The following is an 18,558-nucleotide window of genomic DNA, read 5'->3' as shown; positions in this document are numbered from 1 at the left end:
TACCTAAATCATTAACTCTCACAGCATCATTGCCACTCATATAGGAATGACTTCCAACTCTCTTTTCCAGTTTTATACCTAGCTCCATACAAGGAATAACTAAAATACACAATGAATGTTTAAATTTAAAACATTTTTTGCACTAAAAGACAGGTTGCAATTAAGTCACCTCAGAACATCCTCCCTCACTTCAAAAACACTTTTCCCATTGGTCTTGCCACTAAAGACACTCACGAAGCAGTTCTAGAAGTTCTTTTTCATGAGTGTTTTTAGTTGAGCTGTCATGGCTGCCTCAATATCCTGAATTGATTTCAAACATTTATGACAATCTCTGTCAAATACAAATATTACAGTATGTCCTCATCTATCTTATTCATAAGATCTGGCACCATGCAACTTCTGCTCCTTCCTCAAAGTCAAGACAACCATGAAAGATAAATGCTTTGAATTTATTCTGGAATCAAGGGAGCCGTGACACCACTATTAAAGACACACAAAAGAGGACTTCCAGAACTGCTTCAGACAGTGGCAAGAATGATGGCATCAGCATATTCCAAGTTAGGGGAAGAGTTTTGAGGGTAATTAACAGCAAAGGTGTCTTTTATTGTAATTTTTAAATTTAAACATTCACTATATGTTTTGATCATATTTCATAGGCACAGTCTTTTGGATTTTCTAATAATTCTTGACACAGCATATAAAGAATGGAACCCAGTATTTTTTCAAAATGTCCTTTGCTTTATATATTATCTGTGTTGAGAGAAAATTCCCCCATCCATCGTATGGCCACTCAGTGGCACTGGTTATCCATCTGATGTCACTCTCTATTGAATCATGTTGTTTTATTTTCTTCTTTGAACTTATTGCCTGACATTTCATTTTTTAAAATTTCTTTTCTTGGTAAATGTTTAACCCCAACCTTCAATATGAGCTCTAAGAAAATAAAAACTTTAAGTGGAGGATCTTCAGTACTTCAAAGAGAACTTGGCACACAGTGGGTGGTCAATAAATATTTGATGAATGAGTGAATCTACCCCTGCCTCTCTCATGTTTCTTGACCACAAGTCCCTCCTGGGCCCTCTCATTCTGATCTCTCACTACATTAAACTAATTAATGACCCACAAATCTGCTTCTATCCTCATGCCTTTATCCAGGCTCCTCAGCAGCTTTGGGTATTCTTTTCACCAAATGCTGACTTTACTCATTTTAAAAGATGTAGCTCAAGTATTCCCTTTGGGATCCTTCCTCTTTAAAACATTTCTCCATCCTCTCTTATGAATTATAAGCTCCTTTAAAACATATAAACATATCCTACTCTTTCCTCTTTTGCAATTGAGCCTACATCCTCCTCTAAGTAGCCTCTCATTTCTCTTCTTTATACATGCAAACTTTTGAAATAAGTTTCTATATGTGGTAACAGTGGAAGGACAGAAGAACAAAATGACTTAAGACATACTTTAGCAAACAATTAGCAAAACAATTAGCAACAATTAGCAAATAATTAACAAAATGGTGAACATAACCCTACTTTATCAGAAATTACATGAAAGGTAAATGGACTAAGCACACCAATCAGAAAGCAGAGATTGTCAGAATGAATAGAACACACATGAACACACACACACACCATCCAACTTAATACAGTCTACAAAAGACACCTTTTACATTCAGAAATGCAAGTAGGTTGAAAGTAAAAGGATGCAAAAAAGATATTCCATGCAAAGAATAATCAAAGGAGGGTTGGAGTGGGTAGATTAAGATCAGATGAAATAGTCAAAAATTTTCATTAGAGACAAAGAGACATTTGAGAAAATACAATGGTCAGTCCATCAAGAAGATACAGCAATTACAACCATATGGTATATTTATCTAACACTAGAATCCGAAAATATATGAAGCAAAAGCTGACAGAATTGAAGAGAGATATAGGTCTTCAATAGCTCACATTCTATAATGAACAGGACAATTAGGCAGATTGGTAGGGAAATGGAGGATGTGAACAACACTATATTCCAACTGGACATAACAGGTACAAAGATCATTCCACCTCACACTCTGAGTGGTTATGAACAGCGATGCAGGGTTTCATGCATGCAACACTTGATACATGTTCATGACTGCATGGCCAGTACTATGCATTTCACCATAAGAGGTACAGAAGATTCAAAGTTCTAACTTCAGTTTCAAATCTGAGCAAAACAACTGGGAAAATGACATATGCCCTTATGAAATAACTTGAAAAATTGTGACTGCTTGAAATCTCATTTCAGATAAAGATCTAGATACAGTTAGTGTGATTTATAGGGGTGGAGGAGTCACAAGAGACTTTTTAAATGCCAGCTTTGGGATTTATAAGCTTCACAATATTAGACAAAGAGTTTAACCAGCACAGTACTTGGCTGCCTCATCTGTAAGATGGAGCTATCTGTAATGGTGATAGTGAGAGGCCATGTAAGTAAATAACATAGAGAAAGTATTCAAAGCATGACCTCTCACACAACACACACACACACACACACACACACACTACATAATTCTTATGGTTGAATAATTTGATTTACTGAAGAAACACACTATATAGAAAGAAAGACTCAGAACAGGTTTTGATCAAAAGAGAGGATCTAGATTGACCAAAAGACAGTATAGTCCTGAGTGACCAAATGATAAATTACATTGGTTTGGAAAGCACTGAAACATTTATACTGTATATGACCACAAAAGGGGAAAGGTTCCTTTCCAATATCTCTCAGATATTCCCTATGTTTTAAAATGCCTACAAAGTTGTTCATGTTATAAGGTATTCTGACAACTACTTTGCTTTGAATAATCAAATACTAGTTGGGAAGAGCACACAAGCCTAAAATAGTATCAGTCAGTGCTAGCTGGGGATGCATACAGAGATTATCGGAAAAAAAATTAGTTACTAATGCAATTGTCTCAGCAATTTGGACAATTTCCTCAAAGGCATTATTTCAGAATTGTCAATTGTCTATTAACTAGGGCTATTACCTCATAATTGAAAGTACTGAACACTGTGGTATCTAAGACCTTTCTATGTGGTACTGGGGATTGAATCCAGGGGCTACTGAGCTACATCCCCAGCCTTTTTTTAAAAAATATTTTATCTTTTATTTTTGAGACAAGGTCATGCTGTTACCCAGGCTGGCCCTGAACTTGTCATGCTCTTGCTTTATCCTCTAGAATAGCTGCAATCACAGGTATACACACCAAGTACACGATGGCCAGCTATATGCAAGGTCAGTTTAAAAAGCAATGGCATGAGCAATCACACTGTAGAAAACAAAAATTCCTTTACAGTGGAAACAAAAAGAATAATTGCCTAATTGCCTTATTGTATGCAAATGACAACTAGGGACAGAATATCTGTTAAGGATGATGATACGCTCTGGAGAACCACTGGATGATTTGTTGAGTATCTTCAGCGCAGATACTAATGTCAAAGATGTATGTAAAAATTTGGGATAATGGTGCTCCATGAAACGTGAATGTAAAAGGGTTATATTTCTTTTTAAAAAAACATATCATTCCATATGGTTTGCGATTTCAAATAGATATGAATAAACAAATTCAAATTATAGATATGCATCTCATCTCCATGCCTGCAAGTTTTATTTACTCAGGTTGAACAAAATCCTCCTTGGGGGAATAGGAGAAGTCTTTGATCATAGGCAGTAAGGTCCTAAACCAGATGGACATTCTGAAAGAAGAAGATTACAGGAGGAGTTTGAAGAAAATGTGAGGGCAAGACCACTACCATAATGCCCAAAAGGACGATGAAGTTTGGGTGGTCACAGTGAGAACAGAGAAGTAGAAACTCATGCAGAAACTATACTGAAAAATGATAGATTGTTTCCTTTGATGGCCCTATGGTTTCCATAGTTAACAATTATAAAGTTTTGAGTCTTGGGAGCCTAGGAGGAATGATACAAAAAGAAATGCAGATGTTGAAAGGGTAAATCCAGATGATTGATGAGGTAATTTCATTATCTCATATTGAGGTAAATATGTCCCACCCATCACCCAAGCTAGGCCAAAAGGCTAATTTTACAGTGAACTAGCTAAAAATTATACCTATACAGTACACTTGCTAATGATGATAACTGAAAAAAGAGAAAAGCAGATATTGAAAAAATTAGTAAATTTAGGTGATCAATGAGATAATTTCACTGGATTGGTATACATGTCCTATCCATTACCCAAGCTAGTGTAAAAGCTAATTTTAAAATGAACTAACTAAATTTAATATGGATATTTCAATAGTTCAAAAGTTAATACTAAGTATGTATTATTGGCAAACAAAAAAAAATTAGAGCACTAAGGATGATCACAAAAATAGACAAACTCCAGGCTAGACGTTCAAATGCTTACAGGCTTGAAGGATAAGTAGCTCTAGAACTGGTATAAGGAAGGCCTTAGGGGGAATCCTCTGGCTGGAAGCTAAGGATAGAGGAGTTTACTTAAACCAATATGGCACCGCAAACACAATTCTGTTTATTGGCATGGTGTCATGGGGATGCTAACGGAAACAGGAACATCAGGCCTCACTTCACCCAATAACATTTCAGTACTGCCACTGAGTGGGAAAATTAGAAAAAACTTAAAATTGTAACTAATGCGATGAAAAATGCAGAATACCTATAAATAAGAATATTTAATGCCTGAAATAGACATGGAGCCCAGGTTAAAAGGTGAGGGCTAAAAGTAGAAGGATTGGCATCAAAGCCAAAAGGCTAGATGAGCTTGTATAATAAAGGAAGCTCCTTAAGAAGCTAAAACGCCATTATTGTAAAATTTACAATTAAAGGCAGTTCTCTGGATGCTTCCAAGTAAGTTTTGTGTCTCCACTTGAGAAGTATATTCAATATGGCAGCTGTTGGACTCATGTTCATTTAAAACTAAATGAATTTATCATTTGGAACCAGAAGAGACCTAGAATAGCAAAAGCGATTCTAGGTAACAGAGACATGGCAGGGGGTATCACAATCCCCAACTTCAAACTATACTACAAAGCTACTGTGACAAAAACAGCATGGTACTGGCAAAGAAACCGACCTGAGGATCAGTGGAATAGATTAGAAGATGCAGAAACAACTCCAGACATACTCAGCCACCTCATCTTTGACAAAGGAGCCAACAACCCTCATTGGAGGAAAGATAGCCTATTTAATAAATGGTGTTGGAAAAACTGGATTTCAACCTGCCAAAAATTAAAACTAGACCTGTATCTATCACAATGGATAAAAGTGGATTAAAGATCTAAATACTAAAACAGAAACACTAAACTTGCTGAAAGATAACTTAGGTAGAACTCTTGAAGACACTGGCATAGGAAAAGATTTTATGAACAAAATCTCAGTAGCATGGGAACTAGCACAGAGAATCAACAACTGGGATCTCATCTTATTAAAAAGCTTCTGCACTGAAAGAGAAACCACCAGCAGAGCTAACAGACAATCTACAATGTGGGAAAAAGTTTTTAACATCTGTACCTCAAAGGGCTACTAGCTAGAATCCATAAAAAACTGAAAAAATCAGACCCCTAAATTTAAAGACCCAATTCAAAAATGGACATCTGAAATGAACAGACATTTCTCAGACAAAGAAGTAAAAGCAGCAAATAAATATATGAAAAAATGTTCAACATCGCTGGTCATTCAAGAGACGCAGATGAAAACAACACTGAGATTCCACCTCACCCCAGAAAGAATGGCTGCTATCATGAAATCAACCAATAACAAATGCCGGTGGGGGTGTGGGGAGAAAGGAACCCTTCTCCATTGTTGGTGGGAGTGCAGACTGGTGCAACCACTGTGGAAATCAGTATGGAGCTACCTCAAAGAACTAGGATTACAGGTCCCATTTGACTCAGCTATTCCCCTGCAGGGGATCTTCCCCAAAGAATTAAAAGAATCATACCACGTGATATATGTGCACCCATGTTTATAGAGGCACAGTTTGTAATAGCTAAAGCTTGGAAACAGCCCAAGTGCCCATCAACTGGAAAATGGATAAAGAAGATGTGGGTTTTTATAAAATGGAGTTCTACTCAGCCATAAAGAACCATAAACTAGAGACATTTACAGCTAAATGGATGCATATTGAGGCCATCCTCTCAAGTAAAATAAATAGGACACACATGCAAATACCAAATAGTTTCTCTGGTGTGAGAAACTGAAAGTGTAAATAAGGATTAAAATGATTAAAACAAATAATTGATAATTTGAAATGGAAGAAAAGGTCCAAAGGGATAAGGGAAGAGGGAGGGGAAGGGGAAAGGAAAGAAGGGAAAGGAAAAATTATGAGAAAAGGAAAAAATGTAAATAAATGTTTGTAAAGAGGGAAGGGAGGACAGGGAATGGGGAAAAAGTGAGAACCAAGATACATCATGTACAGGGACAAGCACCCACTGATAAATGTAAACGTACTGTATACATAAAATGTCCCAATAAAAGAATTTAAGCAAAATAAATAAATAAATAAATAAATAAAAAACCCTAAAAATTTAAATAAAATTCATTCAACTTAAAATTCAGTTCTTCAGTTACACTACATCTTCCAGAGTCTCAGCAGGCACATGTACCAAGGAGCTACCACACTGGCAAGAGTAGGTATGCAGCACTTCTATTGGACAGTAGAAGTACTGGATTTCTATTGGATGATACACACAAAGTAAGGGATATTCACGCTTCTTGAGCATCTAAAGGGGGCACGCATGCTCTATACAGAAACACATTTACCTTGACCACAATGAAGGTAACTCTTCTTGTAAGTCAACATTAAACTCTTCAAACACTTTCTGCGCTTTCTGAAATTCCTCTTCTGCCTAGAAATGATATATAACATGTGCTTACACTAGAAAACAAGCCACATCTATACTCAAGAGCATCATTTACTGTAAAATAGAAAAAGTTTATAGCATCCTAGAAAAATGGGAAGGAAAGACATTTAGGTAAGTTCCACACCGTGTTTAATTTTTTTCAACTAAACATGAAACATTAAGACTCACTAAACGGGCAACTGGATTGATTATAATGGTTATTCTTGTAGTTTCTGGCTGATTCATAAATTCACGGCATTATGGTTTGTGTCTAGATGACCCCCAGAGCCTCATGCAGTCATAGGGATTTTTCAGAGGTGGCTGAATCTAGAGTATGTGATGCTGGGATTAAGAATGTGTGATTACTAAATCAGTCCACTGACTGGTTTGGCACTGCCCAGTAGTCTGGATAAGATAAAAGGGGCAGAAAGATGCTGTTAAAGCTCCTTGTTGCTTTTGCTACCTTGTGGGTGTCATAAACGGTTCTCCCCTGCAATGCCCCTCTGCCAAGCCACCCTGCCTTGGAGCTAGCCAATTATGAACTGAAACTTCTACAAACTGTGAGCTAAGTAAACTTTTCCCCCTTTAACTTTGGTTTGTTTTTGTTTTTGTTTTTTGGTACCGAGGATCGAACCTGGGTCCTTTCGCTTGCACAGCAGGCAGTGAAACCACTGAGGTAAATCCCCGGCCCCCCCTTTAACTTTGGATGTCAGGTATTTTGTCTCAGCCATGAGAATAGTAATAAGATACACTGGATCATTTGTTAAGAAAACTTTGTTAACTTCTTGCCATATAGGCAGCTCTGCTCTAGATACTAGATGTGGATGTTCTCTCAAGAAAGTGCCAGTTTACTGGGAACACTAAATGATCCAAGATGTATTTTGAAGAGGGATTTGCAATCTGTAATGGAGTATGCTATAGGAAAGATGAGTACAGAAGAGAGAAGTTTCCACAGACAGAGGTGATATTTTAACTGAGTCTAGTACCATCAAAAAATGTTTGCTAAAGATGGTGCTGTTAAAGAAATCACAATACTTAGGGTGGGGATCCTTGGGATGCAATTCTTGCTTATTCAGCCTGTGTGTGAACCCGTTAGAATCCTTCATCTCTCTGCACCTCTCAGGCTGTGGTATGAAGGAGAGATAATGTGAAGGAAGTGCTGAACAGGGTGACTGGCATTTCTGAGGCCTCTCAGCTGTTATGGCTGCTCAAAAGCTCGTGTGTAGGCCTTGAGGTTTGCTTAGGCTGTATGTACGGACAAATGAAAGTGAGGAGGAAACGATTTGAAAGCTGATGAGACTGAACAGGTAAGTAATAATCAAACCGTGAAGGTCTTACATCCTATGCTCAGGAATTTAGATTTTTTTCCTAAAGGGACTGGAAATCATTAAGAGAAGTTAGCAGTAGAGAAACATATGTACATGTGTGATGTAGAAACACTGTGGGGGAGCTGTGTGTAGGCAGAGACGAGAAAGCATGACTGAAATCAAAGAGAGTAGTGGGTAGGTGACATGAACTAGCTAGCATCTGTAAATTGCCGACACACATGATAAAAGCTACTGAAATGGGTTTTCTAAAAGAGAATTAAACCTATGCAAGTTGAGCATATGTCTGTCCTCTGAGATAATCATAAATTATGTCTGAAAATTTCAAGCTTAGTGTTCCATCCGCATGTATACACATTTCAGCTTCGATCATGGACCACAGTGTGGAAGGAAGAGCAAACATGCTTAATACTTTCTTTGATCCTGCAATACTGAATGGGGCCAAAGTTTATTTTCATCAAAATGTGGGAGTCAGTGTCACCCATGCGAACTCTATAATAACATGAAAAGCTTTATTTTAGTTAAAAATGATGGAAAAGAGCCCACCCCACTCTACCATGTTTCAGTTTAAATCTGTCCATGGGATCGACCCTTACCTTAGAGATCCGACTCTCATCCTTCCTCTTGGAGCTTTGCAGGGCTTCCAGATGGTGGCGGGCACTGTCATAGTCCACCAGCTTCCTGCTGCGCTTGGCGATGCGATTCTGCCAACAGGGGAACACACAGAATCAGAAAGAGACGCAGTTGGAGTCTCTCAGACTGTCAAATGCCAAAATGCATTCCTTGTCCAGAACACTTGAGGCTTTTGACTGGAGATGGGTGTAAGAAGGAATTTCAGTTGATAAAAGAACCCCTGGAAGTCAGACTACCACCTTCCATCCTCTGTGTGGAAACCATTAGAGATTTAGCTTCCCTTCTGACAATAATTAGACCAGTCAATCATGAACAGCTGAAGGCAAAGGTTGCAGTCTAAGACCAGGAAAATTTAGGTTGGTTTGAGAGAGTGAGCAAACCTATACTCTCCATTAGTCTCTACTTTAAACCTTAAAATGTTCCAGTATAAACACAGTGGGAAACTACATTAAAACTGGTTTTATAATTTTAATAACACAGTAACAGAGGTTCTATAAAACAGATTTGCTTCCTAAGAAAACCCTTCTCCTACAAGCATGTCTCAATCCTTGGTTCACGGAGCCACCTGAGCTGGTGTCCAACACAGAGGGGACAAAGCTCTCATGGGCTAAATCTTTCCCATGGGCTCCACTGGAGGCAATTAGAAAGTTTAGGGCAAGACATTCCCTTGCCATTCAGGGCACAACAAACTGATCGTGGCTGCCAGGGAAGAGACATTAAGGCCAGCTCATCACCATGAACCATCTTCTCTTGGCAAACACAAGCTCTAAATTGCTTGAGGAGGAAACATCAAGCCCTCCTTCCCACAGAGGCAAGACAAAGACTTGTTGCTTCTGGGGGAGGAGTAAAAGGGAAACCCATCTGGCTGGTATTGGGGTGATGAGGACAAAACTCACTCTAGTGTTTGGGATATAGGCCAACATAACTTTGACATTGAAAATGGGTAGAAGAAAAAAGTATCAACTTACAGGGAAGGGGCCTCAAACCTTCCTAGGCTAAGAGCTGCCTTCTATAAGAACCACAGTTCTTCTACTTGGGCAGGGTAAGGAAATTCCTAGTCAAGATCAACCACAGATATGATGCTGACTTTGCCGTAGACAAGGCTTTGAAAGGATAGCTTTCCATAGCTTGCCTCCAATAAAAGCCCAGCACTGAAAAACAAGCAATAGCTGCCTACCGTACAGAATACAGGCATGCAGGACAATTGAAATCTGATAGGGACCAGGAATACTGAGCTAAGTCCTCCAGTACCCAAGAGCCCACCATATTAGAGTCAAAGGAGAAGCTAAAAGTAGACTTCAGCCCAAAAGTCTAAAATTACTATAGGTGTTAGAACATAAGCAAGGCATCAGCAGCCCAATTCTAGAAAAGTCTGCAAGTAGCAACAACAAAAGCCCAATCCAGCTCATATCCTGATCAGATTATTTCTAATTCCCACATCATTAACCTGAGAAACAAACTTGCCTTTTCCCAGGCATAAAATATTACTTCAGTCTTCACTATCCTGTATATGATATCTGGCATTTAATCAACAATGACAAAATACACACACAAAAAAAAAAGAAAGAAAAGGAACCAATAGGGGAAAAAACCAAAGTGATCAACAGAACCAGTCTCAGGTGTGACTCACATGCTGAAAGTAACCGAGTAGAAATTTTTAAATTTCCACGTATCAACTTCCCTCGATGAATGTAATCATAATGTACTGCAAAGATGTACTAATAAAAATGAAAGTTTTAAAAGCTGCACCTATTTCAGGGTGTGCTGGCCCATACCTATAATCCTAGCAAACAATAAAACAAAATAACTGCTATTATGTTAAAATATCTAGTTTGAAAAAGTAGGCAGCATATATAAAACAGGTGGGAAACTTCAGCAGAGATGTGGATATTTTAAAATGAAATAGAAAGGATAGAAATTTTTTTTAAAAAATGGTATCAGTAAAAATTTTTGGATGGGCCTATGACAGGTAATCTTGATTGCTGACTTGAGTGGATTAAGAGACATCCAGAGAGGTGATTGGCCTGTAAGGGTTCTAATCTCATCAAGAATCAACCCACTAAAGAGTTCATAGCTGTATGGGCTATTAGAAGGTAAGGGCCTACCTGGGGGTGTGACTTCAAAGGGAGTAACTTTTTTCTAGCTCTCTCATTCTCATGCTACTTCCTGGCCACCATGAGCCCAGGATTAGCAAGGGCCACACCCTCCCGGCATGATTGTCTTCCTCACCTCAGGCCCACAGCAATGTAAGCAGCCTACCATAAACTCAAAATTCTGAAACTGTGAACCAAAATAAATCTTTCCTCTTTTAAATTGTATATGTCAGGTATTTTGTCCCAGCAATGCACAGGTGATTAACACAGGGTCCATTCTTAGATGTAAAACATGCTAAGGAAAAAATTGTTTACTTGAAGATAGGAGAAAATAAATTATTTCCATTAAAACACAAAGAGTAAAAAAGACTGGGAAAACATACAGGGAATCAGGTGCACAAGACATATAACACAATAACAATGGTTTAACATAAGGTGACTGAAGTCTTCAAAAGAGAAGGGAGGGTGAGTCAAAAGAAATATTTGGAGAGATAATAGCTGAGAATTTTATAAACTGATAGAGACATCAAAACACAGGTTTAAGAAACTCAGAAAATAAAAATACACAATACACATCTGGATATAATCATAGTCAAAATAGTTAAAATCAAGAATAAAAGAAAACATAATGTATAAAGGTAAGAATTACAGCAGGCTAATCTTCAGAAATTATGCAAGATAGAGCATAATGGAAAGACACCTTTAAAGTACTAAAAAAATTTGCCAATTCAAAATTCTACATCCTGTGAAAATATCTTCCAAAAATAAAGGTAAAATAAATATTATTTTTCAGACAAATAAAAACTAAGGGCATTCATTGCCAGCATAAAAAAAAAAATTTATTTTTTGTTCCGGGGATTGAACTCAGGTCCTTGCACTTGCAAGGTAGGCGGCAGAACCACTGAGCTAATCCCCCAGCCCACCAGCATAAAAATTTTAATACCAAGTGGAGCTACAAAATGAAGTTAGTGCAAGAATGTATAAAAATCAAGGTAGATATATAAGATTGTCTTTTCTTATTTTTAATTGCTTGAAAAGATTATTGATCATTTGGAGCAAAAAAGAGAAACACTGTATTACAGGGCTTATGGCATATGTAAACAGAAATGTATGCCAATCATAGCACAAAGATGAATAGAACTAGAAGCATGCTGTTACAAGGGTCTTAGACAAAGCAGAAAATGGTATTAATTTTTTGAGGCTAGACATGTTAATTTGAAGATGTACATTATAAATAATAGAATAAATACTAAAAATTACATTAAAGAGAGTGATATAACCAAGTAGTGTAAGATATACTGACTTGAGCCCCATACCAAGATTAGGATTAAATTAATCTGAGACAGGGCTAGGGATTTAGCTCCATGGTTCCAGTGCCTGCCTCGCAAGTGCAAGGTCCTGAGTTCAATCCCTGGTACATAAAAATTAATCTGAGACAAGGTATACATATCTTTACTTTTTAAAAAATTCCTAATGGTCCAGTTATGCCCAGCTGGTCTAGTCATGAGAACTACTGTGGGAAGAAGCACTTTAAAAACTATTAAGTTTGAAATGGTAGGAAGAAGAAGAAGAATACAAATATGTATGGTTTACAAAATACAGTCATATCCATAGATCTTTACAGCAACTAAGCACAGGTGTGGCAGGTATTATCACCCTTTTATGTGTAGGGAATCTAGAGTTGCTGAAGATTAAGCCTAACTTACCCAGAATTTCTTAGCAAGACTGTGGCTAAAGACGAACTGGATAGAAACCAGCCCCACTGAACAGCGCCAAGAGGAGTGGAAGATAGTGAGACTGGATACAAAATGTAAGACCACCTACTCTCAGAGTCTAATCCTGTGAGTGCAAGATTAGCAAGAACCAGAAGTTTCTTCTTCTGTTCCACATCCTTGGGCCCTCGGCTGCCTTACCTCACCCCATCCTTCTCCTGAGTGTCAGTTAGCGCTCCTTCCAACAGCGCCCTCTGCTGTTGACAGATTGTATTAGACAATGACCACGGCTCATTCAGCTCTATTCCTCTATAGCCTCCTCTGGGCTGGTGACAGATAGGTAGGGCCAGCTACTCCCGCTGAGCTATTTCTGATCACTTTTTTCAGCACCTCTCCTTTCCAAGTGGAGTTGGTGGGGAAAAGCTTCCAGACGGGCACACAGAGTTGCTTAAAGAGATATAATGAGCAACCCCGGGAAGGGGAGAAGGAAGCTCTGCCATAAGGTAGGGTGGGCACAATGTACCCATAAAGTGCAAAGGCTCATTATTTTTAACAAACATCTAACTATTACCTTCAAAGGAGCCCTGTTCCTTGAAGTGGTGGCCTGTGTAACAGATGCAAACTCCTAAAAAGCCCTTTTTTTCATGGACTTGGGTTGGGGACACCTTTAATATCTTCCAAGTAGTAAATTGTGGCTCTTGGAAGATGGATTTGATTTTTGAAAAGAGTTGAAATTCAATTACATCTAAGTCTGGGAATAAGGTGGAAGAGTACACTGGGTAATTTTATTTTTGTTCAAAAACAAGAAGTGAAGTAAGCAATGTGACTCATTTTCTTGTATCACCGGCAAGTCAATTACAGAAGCTAGCTTCCCAGGGTAGAAGGGACTATTTCAAAGGCCATCACTCATTTTGACACACATATTTTTGTGTTGGGAAAACAAATCAATCTTATTTCGGTTCATATAGGATATGTGAGAAACTTGGGAGGAAAACAAAACTAAATCTTATAAATAAAAGTAGCATTAAGGCATATTCCACTTTTAATAAACAGGATACAACTCATCTAATAATAAATTTAATTAAATAAGTAAACTTAGTTAATATCGAGCTTCCTTTAAATAATAAATTGAATTACAATTTCTTGAGATTTCCCACTGTGCACTGAAAATAACGTATTATACTTTTTAAAAAAAAAATCCTCAGTAATAGCCCCAAATTGGAATTCATTTTGGCACAGTGTAGTAACTCTATGCTTAGCTGCTCATGCATGACTGCCAAGATAAAATCTAAACTACATTTTACAATAACTGCACACAGCTGTAAGCCTGCCTGGGTTAGTGACAAGCAAGCTCTTATTATAACATTAATTTTAGATGTCAATGATACATAATGGTGACCATAACACAGGGTGCCCTGGTAGTCACAGCTGGAAAAGCCAAACAGCATCTGTTTCTGAATGGTACTTCATACCCCTCACGCAGGGGCTGCAGTAAATATTTGGAAATTTGCGGTTTTAACTGTACTAGGCCCATTGATTTTCATGAGAATCAAGGAAGCCAGTTATGTTCCATGCTTTGAAAATTCTCCACTCAGTATTTTTAATTATAATCTTCCCCTCCATCAGTAACCCAAGATTACATAGCCACTCAGCACTCATTTTATGAAATGAAACTTATAGAATAGCTTAAATCCATTTTCACACATACACAAAATTTTAAATATTAAGTACAGCTATGTGTCCACTGTCCAATTCCAAATTGTCTCTTTTTCAAGTTATACATTGCTATTTACTCATTCTTTGTCATATTACATGGTTTCCTGATTCTCTATTTTGGTTGACAACCTCTTTGTACGCACCAATCTTCTAAATGTGGCGAGAGAGAGAGACAGTCTGCAAGCCTAATTCAGCCTCTTTCCATAATGATTTGTATTTAATTCATCTTCAGAGTATCTAGCAAAAGTCTTAGATGATATTATTCAAAAATCTCTAAGTGGTTCAGTAACCAAGGGGTCATCTTTGGGTGAGAACTCAACCATAGATCTCAAGAAAAGAAATACAAAAGAAAGGGTTCTAGCAAGTACTTTATCTTTTTGACATGGAATAAACTGAAAAGACAAGCCAATATCATCTATCATGATTTTGTTTTTATCTCTTTTATGTTTTAGCACAGGTACTTCAGTGTGTTTGTCATCTAAAATTATACTCTCCTATTTTTACATAACTGTCTCTAAGCAGTTCCATAGCAACTAAGATCTTCATGTGTTTCTGGTGATCCTAAGCTTTCATTCCTGAAATTCAATGACTTCCAAGTGTCTACTTCTCTCATCAGTCAGCTTTCTGTTGCTAAGGTAGAGTCACTGTGAGTAGTACATCATATGAGTAATTACACAAGTTGTAAGCTGCCTTGGAATTTTCTCGTAAGAGAATATGTTTTGCTTTGGCCTCTTTTGACTTATTAGGTATTGATTTTTTATGGAGATCGAGTTCCCATGTAACAGAGGTGACAGGAGAAGATGGAAGGAAAGCCCTGGCTTTTCTTTCTCCCGTGGATACACCAATTTAATAGCATCACATAAACCAATTAACTTTGTGAGCAACCCAGAAACTAGTTAGAAAGCTCCTGCAACTTTGACAAACTCAAATCAAATCAGTGGTTGCAAGGGTCTCAACTAACACAAAGTCACTTGAAATAGCTCTCCCCTCTGGCTCATCCCAGAGTTAGTGGGTAATAAATGAGCTCCCAGCTTTTATCTGGGGAAGGAAATATCCAGACCATCTGTTCAACACTCCAACTTTTCCGAGAGCTTCCCAAAAGACTAGCTTCTGTCTTGGAACACTTACAGGCCTCGGGCCAGTGAAAACTGAGAAGGCAGTTGGATCTACCACACTAGTCACTGTCACTGCTTCTCCAAGCCCAGTGGAAGATCTCAGCTTCTCTCTTTGCAAAGAAAAACATGGACAAGTATCCAATGGTTTTGGGGGGTCTGCCTATGAAACTGGCTTCAGTCTGGCTTGTCTCAGACCACTGATTGGACCCAGCTTTCTCTAGATACAGAGAGGGACTGCTAAGAACAAACTATGCACACCACCAGCAGACAGTCTGAAAGGCCTCCAAACATCTCTGGCTGGGCTGACAGGTGAGGGTCCTCTGGATGGGGCCAGTCTGTGAACACTGAGAGAAGTGACTGTTGTCTAAAGTATAAACACCAACTCAGAGAGTCAAGGACAAGGAAGAAACATGGAAAGCACTTCCTGCTTTCCATGGTGTTCACATTGACAATCCTCATTTGGATATGTCCAGACTAGTCCATTCAGATTCTATTCCAGTACTCCTGTTACCCTAAAATGCTCTTTACATGTCGGTCAACTATCCTTATGCATAATGTGTAGAAGCAGAAAAACTAAAGTCATTGCCAGGAGTACAGCTTTGGCCAAGAAGCCTCACTGTGTCATGGCCAAGACCAGTGCACAATGCTGCAAAAGATTTTCTGGTGTTTTGGCCTTGGGGACAAAAAAGGCAGGAAAAAAGTGGAATTATGCATCAGCAGACACCTAAAGAGATACTTAGTGTGGACGCTATAGGGTCTTGGTCATGGATTCCTCACCCTACAGCTGCTTTACCTGGTGCTGCATCTTGATCCGGGAAAACAAATGGGTAGAGGGTGTGCAAACCACCCATCTGTTGCATCAAACCTAACATTTGTTTAAAAACCATCTTTACCTCCAGTGTCAGTTCCAAATCCATAGTCTTCACACCTTCATTTCTATATTGACCCTTCCAGTGGTTTCAAGTGTCAAATAAGATAAATGCTCTAGAGGAGATAGTTTTTGGCCCAGATGCAAATGTATTTGAAAGGCTTATATCTTAATATAGCAATTTGAGCCTGAAAATTTCAATGAGAGGAAAAATATCTATTTGCACTATGACCACATAAAAAATAAACAGTACATGAGGACAGATAAGAGTTTGCTCTCACATTTACATGGAAGTTTTTCTCATCCTTATAATTACTGTTTATTCTATTGAAAATCCTTGCTTGATGCTATGTAGTAAAAGGTTTGGCTGCAAAGAATACTGGAATGTTTTGGCACCTCTGATTTACGATTTTGTATCTACAGTCTTACAGAAGCTTCTGGAAAGAAAGAAAAGCTGAAGCACTTCACTAAAGGGGACATTGTGATTTCTGTGACTAGATTTCATTTCAAAGTGATAGAAATAGAATAAAAATCTCATGCTTAAGTAAATGAAAAGTTACCAACTGTTTTTGATGTTGCTTCAAGGACTTTTAATTCTCCTCATTTTGTTCATGTTTCTATAACTACATGAGACCATTCAATTCTTCCCTTTACACACACAGAGTAAAATACCTTTATGTCAGGAAATTGGCCCAGATAGGTGTCCAGTGTCAGCAAGGACCCATCCACTAGTTTTTGATGGAAGTCTTCCCATAGCACATCACATTTCTAAAAGAAAAGAGAAATAAAGAGATGCATGCTGAATTATTTTAATTGGATATATTCCACTAAATTTCTAAACCACCTGAAACTATAAAATTAGATGAGTAATACCTTCCAAGCTAGTAAATGCTGGAAGGAATCTGGATTACTTAAGAATAATCAATTATTTTAAAGACAATTAGCCACAATGCTAATTAACAGTATGGACAAAGATATCAGCTCATTTAAAAATGCATTTCTGATTCTCAAGGAAGGTAGAAGTTTCAAAAGGTCCCAGAATCCCTATAGGTAGACTTTGGAGCTAAAAGATTGCCAACAATTCCACAGAGACTACTTACTCATCGAAAGTACTGTAATTCATGAAATCAGAAATCAACTCAGACAGAAACAAACCACAAACCCTTCCTGAAGCCTTCACAGAGTGAGCAGAAAATTTGCAATCACATTGGGAATGGCCTTACCACTTAGGAAGTATCAGCTAGAAAAAACACTCAGTGAATATTAGTACCACTATATCAGGCAGTGGGTTAAATATGTGTGTGATGGAGGCCATTTAGTTCTCACAATAGTTTTTTTTTAATCAGGAAAGACTTGTTATTTTCAATACATACAGAGGAGATAACTGAAATCCAAAGATGTCATATATGTTGGTCAAGGTCACACAGTTGATAAATCAAAGATTCATGCTTCAATTCAGGTCTATTGCCTTGAGTTCAGAGCCCTGGATCTGTCCACTGCACCAGGCTGCCTTACCAGGGATGAAACTTCAGAAAAATGAACCTTCCTGAATCACAATTTCCCCATTTAAACATGTACACAGGTAAAATGTCTCACAGAATCCCAGAAACATAGCAGGTGTTCAAAAACACGTAACTATATTCCTCTTGTTACTACTTTTGTGGTCTCTTGACCGTGTATTACCCTGTCTCTACACTTTATTTCTTTTTAGTAAGTGAATCTTCAATTTTAGCTGGTCACATGGCTGCCTAGGATAGAGATTCTATTTCCCGGACTCCTTTGCAGCTAGGTGTAGCCATGTGACCAAGTTCTGACCAATGGGAGGTATTTTCACAAAGTTTGCTAAAAGGAGGGAGAGAGTCCATCTGCTAGACTTTATCCCTCCTGCTAACTGGAATGCAGAAATGAGAGCTAATACACAGGGCTCAGCAAGGCCTCTTGAACCTGATGGAGACAGGCTTAGGGAAGCAAAGACGAGCCTTTGATACTTGTGTGTCCACCATACTGTACCTGGGCTTTTGGCAGCATATTCCTTTATGGGAGAGATAAGTTTCTATCTTGTTTAAAAAAATACTGTTTTCAACTCCTTTTCACACTTCAAAAACTAATTCTAATTGTCATAATTCCCCAATCCAAGAATTTTGTGCAAATGAAAAAATTTAAATCCACTGTAGTAAAGGTTCATTTTTTGATGTGAGTAGATTCTGTAAAGTTTCTTCATCATCATCCAAAGAGCCTACATTTGCATCTACCATTG

The 18,558-nt window shown here is 38.0% G+C and overlaps 1 protein-coding gene across 7 annotated transcripts in view; it reads right to left on the bottom strand.

The window, feature by feature from the left end:
• The window catches only part of Amph (amphiphysin), a 216,124-nt gene that overhangs the window by 60,665 nt on the left and 136,901 nt on the right, over positions 1-18,558 (bottom strand). For all 7 annotated transcript variants that reach the window (XM_004840264.4, XM_004840266.4, XM_004840265.4 and 4 more), the window contains 3 exons: positions 16,974-17,069; positions 8,761-8,868; positions 6,760-6,845 (listed from right to left, as the gene is read on the bottom strand). In XM_004840264.4, coding sequence (XP_004840321.1) covers positions 6,760-6,845; positions 8,761-8,868; positions 16,974-17,069 — 290 coding nt within the window. The remainder of the gene's footprint in view (positions 1-6,759; positions 6,846-8,760; positions 8,869-16,973; positions 17,070-18,558) is intronic.

This window comes from Heterocephalus glaber, unplaced genomic scaffold (assembly GCF_053883595.1).
Source record: "Heterocephalus glaber isolate CG9 unplaced genomic scaffold, H.glaber_assembly_v1.0 deba00001610, whole genome shotgun sequence".
Taxonomy (NCBI): Eukaryota; Metazoa; Chordata; class Mammalia; order Rodentia; family Bathyergidae; genus Heterocephalus; species Heterocephalus glaber.
The sequence above is the reverse complement of the archived record's forward strand: the minus strand, read 5'-3'. Positions and strand labels throughout refer to the sequence as shown.